The sequence below is a fragment of the Galleria mellonella genome, unplaced genomic scaffold, assembly GCF_026898425.1.
Source record: "Galleria mellonella isolate WM207_F2 unplaced genomic scaffold, CSIRO_AGI_GalMel_v1 utg33, whole genome shotgun sequence".
Classification (NCBI taxonomy): domain Eukaryota; kingdom Metazoa; phylum Arthropoda; class Insecta; order Lepidoptera; family Pyralidae; genus Galleria; species Galleria mellonella.
Window position 1 is genome coordinate 10,348,295 of NW_026442079.1, and position 19,336 is coordinate 10,367,630.

General features: G+C 32.7%; 1 protein-coding gene and 1 long non-coding RNA gene across 4 annotated transcripts in view; one reads left to right on the plus strand and one right to left on the minus strand.

Moving 5' to 3' along the window:
* LOC113520180 (otoferlin-like) overlaps nucleotides 1–19,092 on the minus strand; it is a 193,240-nt gene extending 174,148 nt beyond the window's left edge. The window contains exon 1 of one of the 3 annotated variants that reach the window (XM_031911499.2): nucleotides 18,818–19,092. In XM_031911499.2, the coding sequence (XP_031767359.2) occupies nucleotides 18,818–18,896 (79 nt within the window). In that variant the 5' untranslated portion in view covers nucleotides 18,897–19,092. Of the gene's footprint in view, nucleotides 1–9,039; nucleotides 9,849–14,096; nucleotides 14,222–18,817 lie in introns of those variants that run through there. The other 2 variants (XM_052896565.1, XM_052896564.1) reach the window with 2 other exon arrangements.
* On the plus strand, nucleotides 1,282–19,336 carry LOC128201045 (uncharacterized). The gene is made up of 3 exons (XR_008253042.1): nucleotides 1,282–1,431; nucleotides 14,351–14,494; nucleotides 19,086–19,336. It is a non-coding gene; the product is annotated as an uncharacterized LOC128201045 (long non-coding RNA).

Sequence of the window (19,336 nt, forward strand, 5' to 3'; positions counted from 1 at the left end):
TAAATTAGATATTTAACACGACCTTAGATCTAAAAGATCGGTATATTTTATCTTAGCTTAATACATAAGATACTTTTATTTCCAATATGTATTTTCATATGGATAAAGCCGCCGGACAGAATAGCAATATAAATGCGAAAGTCTGTAAATGTGTATGTTATTCAATCGGCTTGTTCGTTCGTTACAACAAATTTTTGATATTATAGTTTGTTACTGAAAGAACATAATTCTAGATTACACATTTTACAATAATTCACAAAGGAATTTTACTGCCGGTTGCAGCTAGTTAGAAATAATTGTTAGTAATCACAGAGTGGGCAAATGAAGGACTCTTGTCTGTGGACGACAAAATTCAACGTTTAGTTAAACGTGAACTCAACGGTGAATGTCACGGATTATGCATCGTGCATACCATAATAACCCATTACCCACGTATAGGATTAGGAGATGCCCATAAATGGAGGATTTATTTTTTAATGTATGAAGATGCAATGAATCAATCATTCATGATAATCGTATACAATAGGAAGGCGTCATTAGAGAATGAAACGATGACGAAATCCTATCAGTAGGCCTGTCGTGACGAATTCAGTAGGCATTAACCACAACGGTTTCCAGGGAGAAACGCGAGAGGGTCAACCTGATAGGGTATATTACTTAGGAATGGGAACTAGTAACGCCCTTCAATGTCTATTCAACGTCATTTGCGATAGTTACCACTTTCCATCAGATGGGCCGTTAGCTTGTTTGCCTTTGTAGGTGTCATAAAAAGTAACCGTTTAAGTATATATTGTATTGATAAAAAGACATTTTAGACAAGTATTTACATTTAATTTTTACTATGTATTTCATTCAAATATTTTTCATTCCTTTCATTTTTATTAACTCCTGTTTTTAACATATTAGTTAGCAAAAACCTATTAGTGGCTTAGTTTGTAATCAATCATAATATATATATATATATATATATATATATATATATATATATATATATATATATATATATATATATATATATATATATATATATATATATATATATATATATATATATATATATATATATATATATATATATATATAATATTCTTCAACCTTAAAAATCATTTCATTATCATTCATAGACTAAATGTCTAGGTAATAGTAGGCTATTAGGTATACGGACAGTATTTTATCTTTAATTTTTTAATTTTCTGTCACAGCACGGTTTAAATAATCAATCAGAAAAACAGAAAATTATTAAATTGTTTCTTGTAAATTATCAGACAATTAAAACGTTGTCACACTTCATCAAGCTAAAATAATGAACGCTCTCAAATGACATCAAGCACAGCAAACACCTATCTACGCGACAAAGCATTACGAAATCGGAGATCTATCAACATAACAGGAGAATTACACACAAACAGCTTAACATCATAGAGTGAACATGTAAGTCTTAGCACACAGCTTGCCAGAAGGAGACTTGAAATACTGAAACACTCAAACCGTAGTTCAAAGATTTATATGATTTAAAAGTATCCTGGCTGTGTATTATCTTTTATTACCTATACACCATAGCTTTGAAAAAATGAGGGAAGGTTTATTCGATATTAAAAAGCATATTTTCGCTATTTTTTATTAAAACGTTGATGATATATATTTATATTTACAATTACAGTATAATAGAGATCATATTTAATGAATATTCCATAAAATTTTCATTATTAAATATCAAGAAATATAATGGACACAAAATGTCTGCAGATGTCTCGAAACTTGATTCAATGCGATACCACTCATAACTGGACCATCTGAAATCAAAATACTAAAATGATTTAATTATAGTTAATAACCTTCTGAAGATAATCCTGTCAGGAGCGTTTTTATTATTAGATTTTTTTTAAATACTTAAAACTCAAAATAGCGATATCAAAAAAAAAATTAAAAGCTTTGTTTATTTCAAATACATTAAAATGAAAAGGAAGTAAAAATATTAAAGGCATTATCTCGTTCTTTATGTAGAAAGAAAGAATATGTATTTCAAATGAGTCAAGGCAATTGATTTATAAAGGGCACTGACTCTGAAAAAGTTAAGTGTGAGATGAAGCGTTAAAAGTTTCAAAGGTTTTTAACACCAAAAAACAAATATTTTATATACTCGTACTTACACTGAATGATTAATAACTATTCCAGAAAGCGAACGACTTCAGACCTTCCAGACCTTTTTAAGCGAACTGCCGTCTTTGCTTTTTTGGCATCTTCTTGTTTTGCTACAGTACACAACCGTTAGTTTTACTTCAATATACTTCATATTTTTACACAATAATCTTGATATTTTGTACTTTATTAAAAAATACATTCCCCCCCACCCCTTAACAATGTATATGACATATACAGTGAGAGAGAGAGTGATATCAAAATTTGACCCAAATTCTAAGTAAGGTCACGAACATTACAGAATATTATTCGCCTTCGATAATTATCACTTACCTGTGAATTGCACCGTAACAAAAACCGTACTACTCATCTATTTTTAATAAATTATTTTTTTTATAACACAGGTGGCAAACAAGCATACGGCCCACCTGATGGTAAGTAGCTACAGTAGCATATGAACGCCTGCAATATTAGAGGCATTAAGCACGTCTTACCGACTCTGAAGAAACCTCTTTATCCCTTTTTCGAAGAAATCCCATGCCGTAGTCTCTTGAAAAAATCTCGATAAGGAGCTCATTCCATAATTTAAACGTTCGTGAGAACAAACATCTCTGAAACCGCGACCATCTAGGTTTTAAGGTATGGGGATGAACTCCCTGTCGATGGGGAGCTAGCTGTACGACAGTAGATGGCCGTGGGCATCATAAATTAAATATTCAACAAAAGTTTTTGTCCCAAACATTTTTATAGATAACAACCTTATCTAAGCAGGAAGTTGCTAAGCGCACTTAGTTTTGCTATAATGAGTTATATCGCTTCTGCAGGTGTTTGTGAATTGCTTTGTTTTTTTTGTTAAGATGTCTTTTTAAAGTTTGCTCATAAAATTCGCAGCCGACTGTAAGATATAAAATAGCAGACAGCTCCTCGAAGTATAGAAGCTACTAAAAATAACAATTATGTAAGATTGACAGTGCAATTTCTGTAATGAGAGGCATACCGTGCCCTCAGGATAAATAATAATAAATTGACAAAGACTCGATGTCGAAGCGACGGTCGTTTGATATTAAAGTAAACAATGACAATGAAGAGAAAATTCAAGATTTGTAACCTGGTGCATAAATAACCCAACTCTCAAGGGTGATGTTAAAAACGCTTAGAAGGAAAACTCAAGCGCCCATCTCTCCCACGGGAGCATTTGACGATCAACTTCGAGTACGTAGTAATTGGTTATTGTCATTTCAAATCTGCGAATATGATCCTTTTACAGGAGCCGGATTTTCTGAGTGTAATAAATTTTACAACCTTATATATTTTTAAGATATTAGATTACTACCTATATCAGTTTCTCGCGGGAATCACTTTTCCGTCTGTCTTATAAATTTAACCATTGCCTGAGATTTCGTCCGCATGGATTTCGTTTACATTGCGTACCACCATTTTTATATCCTGCCATATGATCTCCCGCATCTGGCCGCGTTCGAGTCAATATTTCCAACACGCTCCCCTCTCAGCAGCACAAGCTGTATCCTACCCAACTGGTCAAACTTTTCCATACATGCACGTAACCAACCTACTTGAGACATAAAATGAACCGAGTCAATAGTTAATTACTTTTAATAATTCACCATTCATATTTATTACTAATTCATTAGCTGGCGTAAGAAATAAATTTTGTAACAAATACATTTCTTATTATATTAGGACACAATTTCTTTTATTTTTAAAAGATTCGTATTTTCTTTCCAACGTTCATAGGGATAGCATTTCCAAAAACTATTGTAAACTTTTTGTTTCTAATCAAGAACCTCAAAACAAATACATGCTACTACAAATATAACGGAATACTTATACAAATTTTCATCCCCCATTTCAACCCTGTAGGGGTGAAATTTTGGCACTATCTACTCTGCTCCCTGGGGAAAATTGGGTCTTCATAACGAAGACTCAGAAAGGGTATCCTAACCTTCTGGTTTAATCACAACGCGTGCATTGTTTATAGTTGAGGATCGCCCTAACATACAATATTTATCTTCACATTGGCCCTCTTACAGGGCATGTAGAGGAAATCTAGTTAAAAATACTTATATTTTTTTAATGATACCCCTTTTTAAACAATATTGACAAAATATAATTAGAAGGTTAAGACAAATTATATCTATAAAATAGATAGGTATAGTATAGTTGAGAATTCTAGGAAATACTAATAACTCTATCTATTTTATAAATTTGAACTATCTACGTCAATAGACAATACAATTGCATACAATATATATGCGAAATACCAAGGTCGTGTAATTGTTACAATTTATTTCATACATCATTGAAAGAGCTACGAGTTCATTGTATTTTCAGCTATTCATTAATCAATACACATCATAGGTCTTCATTTTAAAAGGCATTCATCAACAAGGACAGCCTACGTTAAATAGAAGAATGCCGATGATAGTCCGCACCGAAGAATGTCTCCTAGAATAACTGATTCTCTCGTCTAATAGGAATCTCTATCCCACTCGTATTTCTACCACTATGTAATTTTATACGTGTGGATATTTTAGGCTTTGGGCAAGGAAGGGAAGAAGAGAATGTGGTAAGAAAGGTATTACGTACGAATATGGATAGTGATAAGAAAGATGGATGGACTATGTAGGATAACATGGCCAGAAAGGGACTGGCTAATGAGATGACTACACAGAGATAAACGGAAAAAGAAAACATATTACACCGACCCCAAATATATATAAGAAAAGGGCAGGAAAAAGAAGAAGGATATGTTAGGATTTGAAAGAGCATGATATTACAATGAAATTACAAAATAAAATCTTAGTATTCAGGATTAGAAAGCATAAGGCATACCAGGAGCATCATATTGTATTACTTGATGCCCATGATGCTTTTCGTGTCTATAGCCTTGTGAGACACCAGCTTGTTTGCCATTTCCAGATACTTAAAAATACGTAATTAAGAGACCATTGGTTACTCTATTAGAATTATGAAAAATAACACCTAGTTCAATAGAAAAATTGAGGCCTTCAATTCTTCTAACGAATTTCTATTACATAATTTCCATTCAAAAACCTATTCCCTTCCTACCTGTAACCTACCTACATTCTCCAACTTATTAACTCTTCAAATATAATTTGCGTTACGCAGAATATGTGTGATGTTTAGTAAAGCGAATTTGAAAACAAAACAGGCACATATGATGTATGTTTACATTACATTAAAACTCAAACAATTGTTTTCCCTTGTTACAAGAAAATGGAAAGGACAGTGGATGAATAATTTAATAAAGGGACGAAGGGCAAGAAGTAACAAGACCAAAGTAAAAATGTATCGTTTAAAATATGTAAAATGTGTGAGATAAAAATTTACAAATAATCACGATCAAAAACAAAGTCAGTTGATGCGACTAGTGACAGTTTATAAAAAAAAAAATTTTTTATTCAAGTAAACTTACTTATAAATATTTTTGAACAGTCATTTTTTAAGATGAATTTATTCTATATTCGATACGAATTTATTCTATGTTCAGCAATGCCTTAGTACGTGACCAAGCAACTTGGTATAGAGTTGATCAAGTTTTCCTTCTCTTGTACTACTATAACGTAATTAAACTCAGACTTAGGATGAAACAAGTGGTAATTGGATAATCAAAATTAGATATTTTTTACAAATATGTTTTATATTATTTTATTATTATGACTTATAAAAGCAAACAAACTGTTATGCCATCTGACAGAAAATAATGACCGCCAGCAACACGCGACAGACGTCAATACCGCACATGATGATATGTATACGCGGTACCTGCACCTTTGAAATAAATCAGCATAGTAGATTTAAACATGATTTGAAAATAATGCAAATATGAAATAAATAAACAGATGAGATCAAGAAATCTCTTTACTTTATTTCTCGATGCGATATTAAACGAACTACACCTTTCGGCATATCTCAGATAAAGTAATACGAACCAAAACAACCTGCAGCAATATTATGTACTGTCTTGTTGCCATCCAATTTATTTCTGCTAAGGAATATCGGAGGTGTCTCTTAACTGTGTTGTGCCATAAAAGCCAACCTTAAACGCTATTTGTACTTCTTATGAATAACTGTTAGCATAATAATGGTCAAGAGAGAGTAAGTTTCGCATATTGAAGCTATCGATTCTTGATCAAAGAAGTGAACTCGAAGTAAATATTGATATCTACCTACCCCAAACTGTTTTGACGTAACAGTCATATATTTATCTAGAACATTAGTTAACACCATGGATTCAATGCCCATGGTGTCATCTCTAATGCGTTATTATTGCCGAGGACTAAAATGTTATATCTCTGTACCATGTAATTTAAATATCGTAACCAGTGGTTCTAACCGATACGCAACTATGCGAACACTGTTGTTTGATAACAGAAGTCATTAGAACAATCGAATTATTAATAACAGGGGCTGCGTTATAAGAGTTTTTTTTTTGTTATTAAAAAAGCAATATTTTGCGTAGTATTACACAATTGTATCCAATTCAAAAAGACAAATCAGAAACATATGAAAATAGAAAATATCTAAAAGCAGAAACATCAAGAACAAAGCCAATTCCAAAATGTTCATTTCCAAAATTTGCCCGACCGACGAATAATCGAACCCATGTCGTTTTGTTCAATGCGAAATTTTTATTACTACATTACGAAGGTCGTCAAATATTATCCGCATATATCGGGATAAGACGGGCGTTATTTTATTATTTTGGACATTTTAGATCGTCCAATTTCAGGAATTATATTCTATAAAATTTTTAATATATTTTTTAATTGCTTTGAGTTAACACATCTAAAAAAATATATTATTTTTAAGTTTTAATGAAAAAAATTGTAAATTTTGGACAATTTTATTTTTTTTGGACAATTTTTAATTAAATTTGGTCAAACTTTGTCAAGATGTGACAACATAATATTTATTTTCAATGAGGAAATCAAAACCAAATTTAGATCAACTTGAACAAACTGACATATTAAGCCAAAGTTGACTGAACTTGGTCATGTAATATCAAATTTATTTTAATATATCTTCCATAGGAAAAAATCAAAACTACACTTAAACAAACTTGGCCAAGCTTGGTCATACTTGATCAAACTTGACTTTATACCAAACTTGACCAAACTTAGTCACAAATTTTAGTCAAGTTTGAATCAACTTAGTCAAGTTTGTTTTAGTTTGACTAAGGCCAAATTTGACCATGTTTCAGCAAGTGACATCTAATTTTGTTTATTTCTTTTTTTGTCATCTTGAATTTTAATTTATTATCTAGAAATCTCGTGAGCACCGCGCGGATGTCGAAAGGCTTGCGAATCATCGTCCCTGTTTTTTTTTAAATGAAAGATGATCTTTACAAATATGGTCCTGGGTCAACTCAATACACCAAGTTTCCAATTTTTTAAAATATTCTATTTTCTGAACACAGCATCCGCAAATTAATTGAAAACCCTTACACGACTACCATTTTCTAATTTTCCTAGAGCCCAGATGCTTCCTATATTCGTTGCTTCACATTTAAGGCTGCTATCGCATGCTCAATAACACGATGATTTCTAAATTTTGAAATAATTTAATTTAATATTTTTATTAATTATTATAATAGAATTTTATTTTCTTCACACACTGTGTAGATGTTGTTAACTAATTTTGAGAAAATGCCTCAAAATCTTTGAGAAAGTGGTTTTCAATATAACCACATAAAAAAGTCTAACTTTTTTGAGTATTTCTTCGACTTTACCTAAAATCTGAATAATTTATGATGCTAGTATTAATTCGTACCGAACCCCATCGCTGCTTCGTGGAAGTGGAATAGCTCACAAAAGTTAGTTTAAAAATATAAGAACAATTTGTTAAAGTTTAAGTACTACTAACTCGGCCGGCGACTTAATTTTCAAATTTACATAATTTTACCTAGAGTCAAGACTCTTCTTTCATTCGACGCCTCATATTTAAAACTACTCATGTCTGCGCAACCACTTTAAGAATTCCATTTTTTGAAATAAGACCCTGATTTCTGCGCCCATTGTTTGGGTGTAGCTAGGTAATTTTGAAAAAATCCTTAAAAAAATCTTTAAAGGAGTGGTTTTCTATAAAATCACTTACTCGTTTATTTAAAACATCAAAAAATTCTCACTTTTTCACAAAAGTTTCCGACATTACCCGAAAATCGGTGAAAATTTTTTAATGTTCGCAATACTTCATACCGAACGCTCTATAAAAGTCAAATAGCTATATGTTGCTACGCGCCCCAAAACTGAGCTAAAATATCCGAAATTTTTTTCGAAATGTAAGTACCCCTAGATCGGCCGTGTTCTCATCGGGTCTCGTTCCTTCTTTTATGGGCATAATAAGACACGTGCCTCTTTGTATTATAAAATTATGCTTACATAGCCAATCGACTTAATACGAAACATCGTATGAATTTTTTTTATCTTAAAAAAATCATAAGTTATACGTTATTAAATATTGTTTTTAGAATATTATGTAATATTTTTTATTTATTGGACGGATATTTATGCACCAAATTATCTTTATATAAAAAAGATAAAATTTTAAACTTTCCATTGTTTATTAACAAACCGAAACATATTTTAAATTCTCGATCGGGACTTACCGCGACGTGAATACTTTTATTTTTCGTTCATTAATTATGCAAATTTGCTTATATTTGTATAATGTATAAGTAAGATTGCAACTTGTAAAAGAATCGAAGTTAAAACGCCAGCATAAAAAACAAAGCGCAGTAAACAATAACGTTATATTTAACATAACATTTAACATTAAGAATAGTCGCGTAGAATACAACTCACAGTTCGCGTTACGTAGAGCGTTCATTAAAAATTAATTCTACTATTTTACACTTACCTCTAAACTCCAGACGTGCGTATTTCTCGTTCCCACATTTGAGAATTTTGAAGCTATTCAGTTTCACCAATAGAGACATTTCGTATTATTTTGAAAAACACGCGCGGAAATAGGCCCGAAGGCCTACGAACTAAGTCCCAATAACAACGTGTGAGACTAATTCATTTAGCGCAAAAAAAAATTAAATACGATTAGGGAGGAAATGCAACGGATAGTTGTCAGTAAGTCAGTGAATTTGTTAAGTTTTCGTAGATTTTCCAGGCTTCGAAGACGTTCGATATAGGCGGCTGCCAGCGCTGGTGTGATGAAGGGCGGGCACGTCTCCGAGCGGGAAACAGTCCCCTTCTCTCCCCTGCGCCCCAACATGCCCGCGCCTGTTGCGCATTAAATATTTCGTGTAAAGTATCCTGCAGCTGATATAGTTTTGTTAACTTATAATCGCTCGCTTAAACCAAACTCTAAAAGTGTTCCTTCTACACTCTACTCTATTATTTTACACTTATCTCTGAACTCTAGACATACGTACTTCTCGTTTTTAAATTTGAGTATTTTGAAGCTATTCAGTTTCACTAATAAAGACATTTTGTATTATTTTGAAAAACACGCGCGAAAATAGGCCCGCAGGCCTACGGACTAACCCCCAATAACGTGATAGACTAATTCATCCAGCGCAAAAAAAAATTAAATATGGTTAGGGAGGAAATGCAACAGATAATTGTCAATAAGTCAGTGAGTTTGTTAAGTTTGCACAAATTTTCCAGACGTCCGACATAGGCGGGTACCAGCGCTAGTGTGATGAAGGACGGGCAAACCTCCGAGCGGGAAACAGTCCCCTTCTCTCCCCTGCGCCCCAACATGCCCGCGCCTGTTGCGCATTAAATATCTCGTGTAAGATATCCTGCAGCTGATATAATTTTGTTAACTTATAATCGCTCGCTTAAACCAAACTCTAAAAGTGTTCCTTCTACACTCTACTCTATTATTTTACACTTATCTCTGAACTCTAGACATACGTACTTCTCGTTTTTAAATTTGAGTATTTTGAAGCTATTCAGTTTCACTAATAAAGACATTTTGTATTATTTTGAAAAACACGCGCGAAAATAGGCCCGCAGGCCTACGGACTAACCCCCAATAACGTGATAGACTAATTCATCCAGCGCAAAAAAAAATTAAATATGGTTAGGGAGGAAATGCAACAGATAATTGTCAATAAGTCAGTGAGTTTGTTAAGTTTGCACAAATTTTCCAGACGTCCGACATAGGCGGGTACCAGCGCTAGTGTGATGAAGGACGGGCAAACCTCCGAGCGGGAAACAGTCCCCTTCTCTCCCCTGCGCCCCAACATGCCCGCGCCTGTTGCGCATTAAATATCTCGTGTAAGATATCCTGCAGCTGATATAATTTTGTTAACTTTTAAACGCTCGCGTAAACCGATCTCTAAAAGTCTTCCTTCTACAGGAGTTAAAATATAAAATATATAAATCAGTTTAATATTATATATGGAACTAGATGGTAAGTTTTATTAGACACGGGTTTATTGCCGCTGTTTTCCTCGCGCAATCCGCTGTATTTCCTATTTCTAAAGCCCCTAATGATTCGTTCTATAAAATTTATTTTTGCTTTGTAAATTAAGTAAGTATGTACTTGGCTTATGAAATTTTTATTTTGAACAGTGGATTAACAATTATTGATACTACTACCACAATTTAAATGATTCTACTCTACTCAGTTTTTTTTTATCTTAAATTATGTTTTATAAGTATGTTAATATACATAGATTAAGGTGATATATAATAAACTTTTACGTAGCTGTGATGGGATTTGGTACGAAATATTACTAGCATCAAAAATTTTTTCCAATTTTCGGGTAATGTCGGAAAAAGACGCCAAAAAGTGGGAATATTAGAATGAAGGAAAAATCTGGACTCTAGGGAAAATTATGAAAATTCAAAATTGCGGCCGACCTATCGTTTTCAATTAATTTACGGATGTCGAGTTGAGAAATTATAATATTTTTGGAAATTGGTAATTGCTTGGTGTATGAGTCGACCGAGTACTATATTTGAAAAGATCACCTTTCGCCTAACAAAAAAGCAAAGACAACGACCCACAGGTCTATCGAGGCCCATGCAGCGGTAGATAATAAATTAAAAGTTAAGCTGAAAAAATAATAATAAACGAAACCATATTTCACTTGGGAAACATGATTAAATTTGGCCAAACTTAACTAAATTGAAACAAACTTGGCCAAAGTTTGTACATAAGATTGGCCAACTTTAGGATTCCGTACTAAAAATGGTCAAAGGAACTTTTATGGTGCTATTTTGTCCGTCTGCCTGTTCGTATGTCATAGCGTTGTATTTCAGCAACTATTAATGCGAGGTGAGACAGGTTTCACTGTTTTGGACATTTTTGAGCACCACTCACCAAAGTATGTATTTATATTATAAAATTAGCCTTATAAGGCCAAACAACATAGTACAAATCATTGCATTATTTTATTTTTATTTATAAAAAAAATCATAAATCGTATTTTGTGAATTATCGTGTTATTACTATATTATAGAATATTTTTTTATTTATTGACGGGGTATTTACGCACCAAATTATCCATTATTTTTATAAAACAATACAATTTTAAACTTTTCATTGTTTATTAACAAACCGAAACATATTTTAAATTCTCGATCGGGACTTGCCGCGACGCGAATACCTTTTCTTTTTTATTTATTAATTATGCAAATTTGCTTATATTTATATAATATAAAAGTAAGTTTGCAATTTGAAAAAGAATCGTAATTGAAACGCCAGCATAAAAAGCAAAGCGTATTAAATAAATAAAGTTGTATTTAATATAATATTTAACTATAAGAAAAATTGCGTGGAAATCAACTCACAGTTCGCGTTACGTAGGACGTTCATTAAAAGTTAACTTTACTATTTTACACTTACCTCTGAACTCCAGACGTGCGTACTTCTCGTTCCCACATTTGAGAATTTTGAAGCTATTCAGTCTCACCAATAGAGACATTATTTTGAAAAACACGCGCGGGTATAGGCCCGAAGGCCTACGCATTAAGTCCCAATAACAACGGGTTAGACTAATTCAACCAACGCAAAAAAAATACGATTAGGAAGGAAACGCAACAGATAGATAGCTGTTAGTAAGTTTGTTAAGTTTCTGCAGATTTTGAATTTTGAAGCTTCGAAGAAGACCGATATAGACGGCTGTCAGCGCTGGTGTAATGAAGGGTGGGGAAACTTTCGGGCGGGAAACAATCCCCCTCTCTCCCTCGTGTCCCAACATGCCCGCGCCTATTGCGCATTAAATATCTCGTGTAAGATATCCTGCAGCCGATATAGTTTTGTTAATTTATAAACGCTCGCGTAAACCAAACTCTAAAAGTGTTCCTTCTACACGGGTTAAAATAAAAAAAAAAGCAAATTATAATGATGTTTAACATTATAAATTGAATTAGATATTAAATTTTATTAAGACACGATCTATCTTGCCCTTATTTTTCTCGCACGGTGCTTAGAATTGCCCATTTCTAAAGTCTGCAAGTATGTCATTTTCAACTAATCTATATATATAAAAAACTCGTGTCACAATGTTTGCAGTTGCAATCCTCCGAAAAGGTTCGATCGATTTCTATATTTTTTTTATGTATATTTGTTAGCTATATAAATAAGTCATAAAATATATTTCATACCGCTAAGTGATTAGGTTGTCCCATCCCTAATTTACACGGCAGAACAACGTTTGCCGGATCAACTAGTTTACTATAAATTATTAAACTTTTGCGAGTTTGGAATATTTAAAAAAAGGAGATAGCGACTAACGATTTTTTGTCTATACAGGTGTCATTTTCGACTGATTTAGCGTTACGGAATTAAAAAATCAAGATTCCTATTTGTGTTTGGAAAAAAGAAGTAGACGGCGGATATTTAAAATGATCATTTATCTATATGGATGTCATATCCGACTAATTAAAAATTGTTTTTTTAAGTTTAAAAAAAAAGAAGGGGGATATCAAATATTTCCATGTTTCCGATATGAGTGTCATATATATATATATATATATATATATATATATATATATATATATATATATATATATATATATATATATATATATATATATATATATATATATATATATGACTAACTTGGGTTATCTAATTTAAAAAAAATAGGGTGTATTAAAATTAAAAAAAAAGATGGCCGTAGTACTATATTTTCTTTTTTTTTCAATATGGGTGTCATTATCAACTGATTTAGGGTTGCTGATTTTAAAAATAGTGCGTTAATCAGATCTTGAAAAAAAAGAGATGCTGAAAGCTTCTTAATTATCTTTACCATTTTTCAATACGGAAGTCGTTTTTCATTTATTTAGAGATGTTGATTTAAAATATTAAAATATTCAATGACAGATTACTTTGGAAATGTACTTAACCGAATACTTAGACTATTTCTTTGATTTTTTAAAGGGGTTATCTACCTCAGTAAAAAAAAAAAATTATTATCCGCAGGCCTATCTAGGTCCACGCAGCATCAAACCTCTATTTTGTTATTATAAAGTTACATTTACACGGCCAACAATAATAATAATAAATAACTTAATAAGAATCATAATATTATTTTTATTTTATGTTTTATTTTTAATGGACGGATATTTATGCACCAAATGATTTATTATTTTTATAAAACAATGGATAAAATTCTAAAGTTTCTATTGTATAGTAACAATACCGAAACATACTCGTATTTTCAAATTGTCGATCGGGACTTACCGCGACGCGAATACTTTTTTTTTGTTCGTTAATTATGCAAACTTGTTTATATTCATAGTTTGTAATTTGTAAAAGAAATGAAATTGAAACGCCAGCAAGAACAGCAAGGCGCAATAAATAAATAACATTATATTTAACAATAACAAATAGTATATTAAGAAAGTTAAAACAAAAAAAAATACTATTCGCGTAGAAATCAAATCACAGTTCGCGTTACGTAGAGCGTTCATTAAAAATTAATTCTACTATTTTACACTTACCTCTGAACTCCAAACGTGCGTACTTCTCGTTTTTAAATTGAAGAATTTTGAAGCGATTCAATTTCACTATAAGTGACATTTCGTATGATTTTGAAAAACACGCGCGGAAATAGGCCCGAAGGCCTACGGACTAAGTCCCAATAGCAATGTGAGAGATTAGTTCATCCAGCGCAGAAAAAAAAATTATATACGATTAGGGAGGAAATGCAACGGATAGTTGTCAGTAAGTCAGTGAGTTTGTTAAGTTTCCGCAGATTTTCCAGAGTTCGAAGACGTCCGATATAGGCGGCTGTCAGCGATGGTATGATGAAGGGCGACAAGTCTTCGGACGGGAAACAACCCCTCTCTCTCCCCCGTGCTCCAACATGCCCGCGCCTGTTGCGCATTAAACACCTCGGGTAATGTATCCTAATGCCGATATAGTTTTGTTAACTTATAAACACTCGCGTATTTTTATGCAACTTAGAATGGCACAAGTAATAACCGTCGCCGATAGACACGAACAGTACCGTGAACATAACAAAGTATACTGTTTCACCCATTATACCCTGTCATGCGTCGCCATTCCCGAGTACTAAGGTGTTATGCCTCTGTACCCTGTAAATTCACTGTCCACCCTTCGAACCGAAACATAGCAATGCAAACACAACTGTTTCACGGTGGGGGGAAGGGATTGTTAGTAATAGGAGGTTAGTCCCCATTGCTATCAATATACCCTATCAGGTCGACCTCCACGCGGTTCCCTCTGGAAACCATCGTGACTAATTTATCGTTGACAAGCTAACTGACCTACATTTTCATCCTCACCATTCATCTCTCACTGGTGCCCCGCCAGTGTATACCGATAGCGTTTCCATTATCATCCATTAAAAAAAAAACTGCTTCACGGTAGAAACACGAATGGCACAAATGTACCCAAGCAAATGACTTTTGTACAAAGTCTCCCTCTGGTAAAGTCGCGTAAACCGATCTTTAGAAGCATTCTTTTTACACAGATAAAAAGACGTATAACTAAAATTGTAAGTTAAGATTATAAATTCAATTACGTATTATGTTTTATTAAGACACGGGCTTCTTGTCACTATTTTTCCCGCGCAGCGACCTGTATTTTCCATTTCTAAAGCCTACAAGGAATCGTTCTAAGAAATTGTAGCTTTGTAGATCAAGTAGGCACGTACTTGGAAGATACTCGTACTTCTGAATTTTCGAATTTAAACAATAGATAAATATTGATACTGCTAGCACAACTACTCACTTCTCTTATAAATTATGTTATATAAATGTGGTAATATACATGGATTAAGGTTACATTTAGCTTTTATTTGGTTGTGATGGGATCCGGTACGAAATATTTTTAGCATTACTTTCCCCGATTTTCGGGCAATGTCGAAGAAATACCGCAAAATGTAGTTTTTTTTTTTTAATATTGCATTACTAGCATTTTTAACATAATGCTATCGTCTATTTTAAAGATAGCTTACTATGCCTGTCTAATTCGTACTTGACAAAATAAGATGATGTAATAAATGTAAAGATATATTCTCTACTACTGGTGCGAAGCCGGGGCAGGTCGCTAGTATGCAATAAATAAAGGAACAGATGAGATCAAAAACTTCTCTACTATATTTTCAGATGCCATATTAAACAAACTACATCTTTCGGCTTATCTCAGATAAAGTAATACGAGCTGAAATAACCTGAAGCAATATTATCTACTGTCTCGTTACCGTCCAATTTATTTCTGCTAAGAAATTTCTGAAGTATTTCTTAACCGCGTTGCGCCCTAACACTATTTGCACGTCTTGTGAATAATCATTAGCATAATAATAGTCAAGAGGTAGTAAGTTGGCCGTCATCTTGTTTGCCATTCTAAGTTGTATAAAAAAAAAAGTCTCGCGTCTTGAGGCTAACAATTCCCGATCAAAGAAACTGAAACTGTGGTAAATGGTGTTGCTGGCAAATTTACTCAATGTTTTTTTTTATTAATATTATGTATGTTTCTTTATTTTGCCACTGTTTATTTAGCCAAATAAAAGAAAAAAAAAAGAAATGAACTCGAAACAAATAATAATGTACCTACTCATCTCAAACTGTTTTTATTGTATCATTTCTAATGTATTACCATTACTGAGAACTAAAATGTGGGAAACTATACCTAAATTTCAGAGTACAAAGATATGACATTTTAGTTCTCAGCAATGATAACAAATTAGAAATGATACAATAAAAAATCTTTGTAACCTGAAATTTAAATACGGTATCCTATCTTTCAAATCGGAATACTACTATGCGAATACAGTCGCTTGGTGACAGAAATTATCAGAATGATGCAATTATTGATGACAGGGACAGCGTTCAAAGAATTTTTTATTTCTTAAAAAAAGCAATATTTTGAATAGTGTCACACAGTTGTACCCAAATCAATAAGATAAATCAAACAAGGAGCAAACATCTAAGAGCAGAACTCAGAAAACCTAGAACAAAGCTAATTCTAAAATTCGTTTCTAAAATCTAGCCGACCAAAAATAGAACCCAGACCACTTATGGACTGCGATACGTCTACTACTGTACTACAGAGGTCGTTGAGTCTTGTCCTCATATTTCCATAAGTTCCATAACATAACGGAAAGATCTGAACAGTCCGTCTGTCCGTCATTCGATGGATATTTGAATATGTTTGATAATCGAATTTAGTTTTTTTTAAGAGCACTTTGTGAATAGTTCATTTATATTCTATTTTGGATATCGTTTTTTTTTCTTACTATGGGGTTAGTTAATTTAAATAATTGTAATTATAATTTTTGATAAAATTTGTGTAAATTTCGGAAAATTTGTAAAATGTCCAAAATTGGGACAGTTTAAAGTTTTTGGGCTATATTTTTCCAACATTACCCAAAAATCAGGATTTTTTTTAATGTTAACAATACATAGTTCCGAACCCTATCACCACTCCATAGAAGGTGAATGTGAATAGCTATGTTGATGCCAAGCTTCCCCAAAAATATGCTTTAAATATCCGGATTTTTTTTTTATTTAACTACCCACAGCTAAACTGCCATCTTGAATTTTCAAATTTTCGTATTTTTCCCTAGATATTTCCTTCGTACGTCGACCTTACATTTAAAACAACTAGCACTAGCGCTAGTTAGAAAATCCCTCAAAAGTCCTTAAAGCGCCCCCTTAATGTCAAAAAATTCCCCCTTTTAGGATATTTATCCAACATCACTAAAAAATCACTCATAAATTTTGAAGTTAGCGATACTTCATATCGAACCTTATCACCGCTCCACACAAGTCGAATCGCCATGGTGTTGCCATGCGCCCGATAAATTAGTTAAATATTTTTTTATACAACTTAGAATGGCAAACATGCTGTCGACCCACCTGATGAAAATTGGTAACCGTCACCTATGGACATGAGCAGTATCAAGGACATAACAGAGTATACTGTTTGGCCCATAATACCATTTCTGAGGACTCAGGTGTTATTCCTCTATACCCTGTAAATTCACTGTCATATCTCACCCTTCAAACCGAATTGGGCAAGGTGAGGTGCCCAAGCAAACGACTTTTGTACAAAGGCTCCCTCTGGTAAATTATATACGGAAAATTTCTTTTCAAGTTTAAATACCCCTATCTCGGTCGCCTCCGCATCAAGTATCATATATATATATATATATATATATATATATATATATATATATATATATATATATATATATATATATTGTTAAATAATATATATATATTGGTCTATAAATAGACATATTAAATATCGGTATATATAATATATAATACTAACATGAAGAACTCGATTCAAATTACGAGTAATATAGATGTACGACTGATATAAGAGATATTGAAATGGACAATGACTTTTTTTCTGTCATCAATGTTCAAAGAAAGCTAATCTATAGAGGTACCGACATTATCCATGCCTAATTTTGAAATTAGCCTTATACGGCCAATCAACATAATACAAATCATAGAATTATATTGTTAACAGACCACAAAATGGTTGCGGTTTTCAATCCGATTGTATTGTGTATACTTCATTTGTTGCTTTTTATTATTTTTTATTTTTAAGCTAAAAATTGCTACGCCTAATGCTACCGAGATATATAGAGACCTTTTTTAGACATAAATTATTAATCATACGTAATAAAATATCGTTTTTAGAATATTATACAATATCTTTTAATTAATGGAGAGGAATTTATGCACCAAGTTATTAATTTTTTTATAGAACAACAAATAAGAAAATTTTAGATTCGTCATTGTTTATTAATAATACCGAAATGTATTTTAAATTCACGTTCTAGACTTAAGACTTTTTTTACTCATTACTTATGCAAACTTGGTTATATGTATATATAAGTAAGATTGCAATTTGCAAAAGAATCAAATTTGAAACGCCAGCATAAAAAACAAAACGCATGTATGACATTATATTTTACATCTTATAAGGATAATACTTACCTAATGTGCTCTTCTAATTAATATTTAAACGCATGAATATTAAATTACAACATCTTCTGAGATAATGTTTCTCAAAATATGTTGCAATAACAGTTAGAACAAAAGATCCTAATATTTAACAATCAAAAATAGGGCATTAAAAAAGTTGTCGAAAAAAAAAACACTATTCGCGTAGAAATCAACTCACAGTTCGCGTTACGTAGAGCATTCATTAAAAATTAACCCTACTATTTTACACTTACCTCTGAAATCCAGACGTGCGTACTTCTCGTTTTTACATTGGAGAACTTTGAAGCGATTCAATTTCACTATAAGAGACATTTCGTATGATTTTGAAAAACACGCGCGTTAATAGGCCCGAAGGCCTACGGACTAAGTCCCAATAGCAATGTGAGAGATTAATTCATCCAGCGCAGAAAAAAAAAATTAAATACGGTTAGGGTGGAAGTGCAACAGATTCATAGTTGTCAGTAAGTCAGTGAGTTTGTTAAGTTTTCGCAGATTTTCCAGGCTTCGAAGACGTCCGATGGAGGCGGCTGCCGGCGCTGGTGTGATGAAGGGCGGCAAGTCTCCGGGCGGGAAACAATCACCCTCTGTCCCCCGCGCCCCAACATGCCCGCGCCTGTTGCGCATTGAGTACCTCTGAGTGCTGATATGGTTTTGTTAACTTATAAACGCTTGCGTATTGCTGAAAGTATTCGTATGTAGAAACATAGGTTAAAAATAAAAACGTATAAATAAAATTATAAATAAAGATTTAA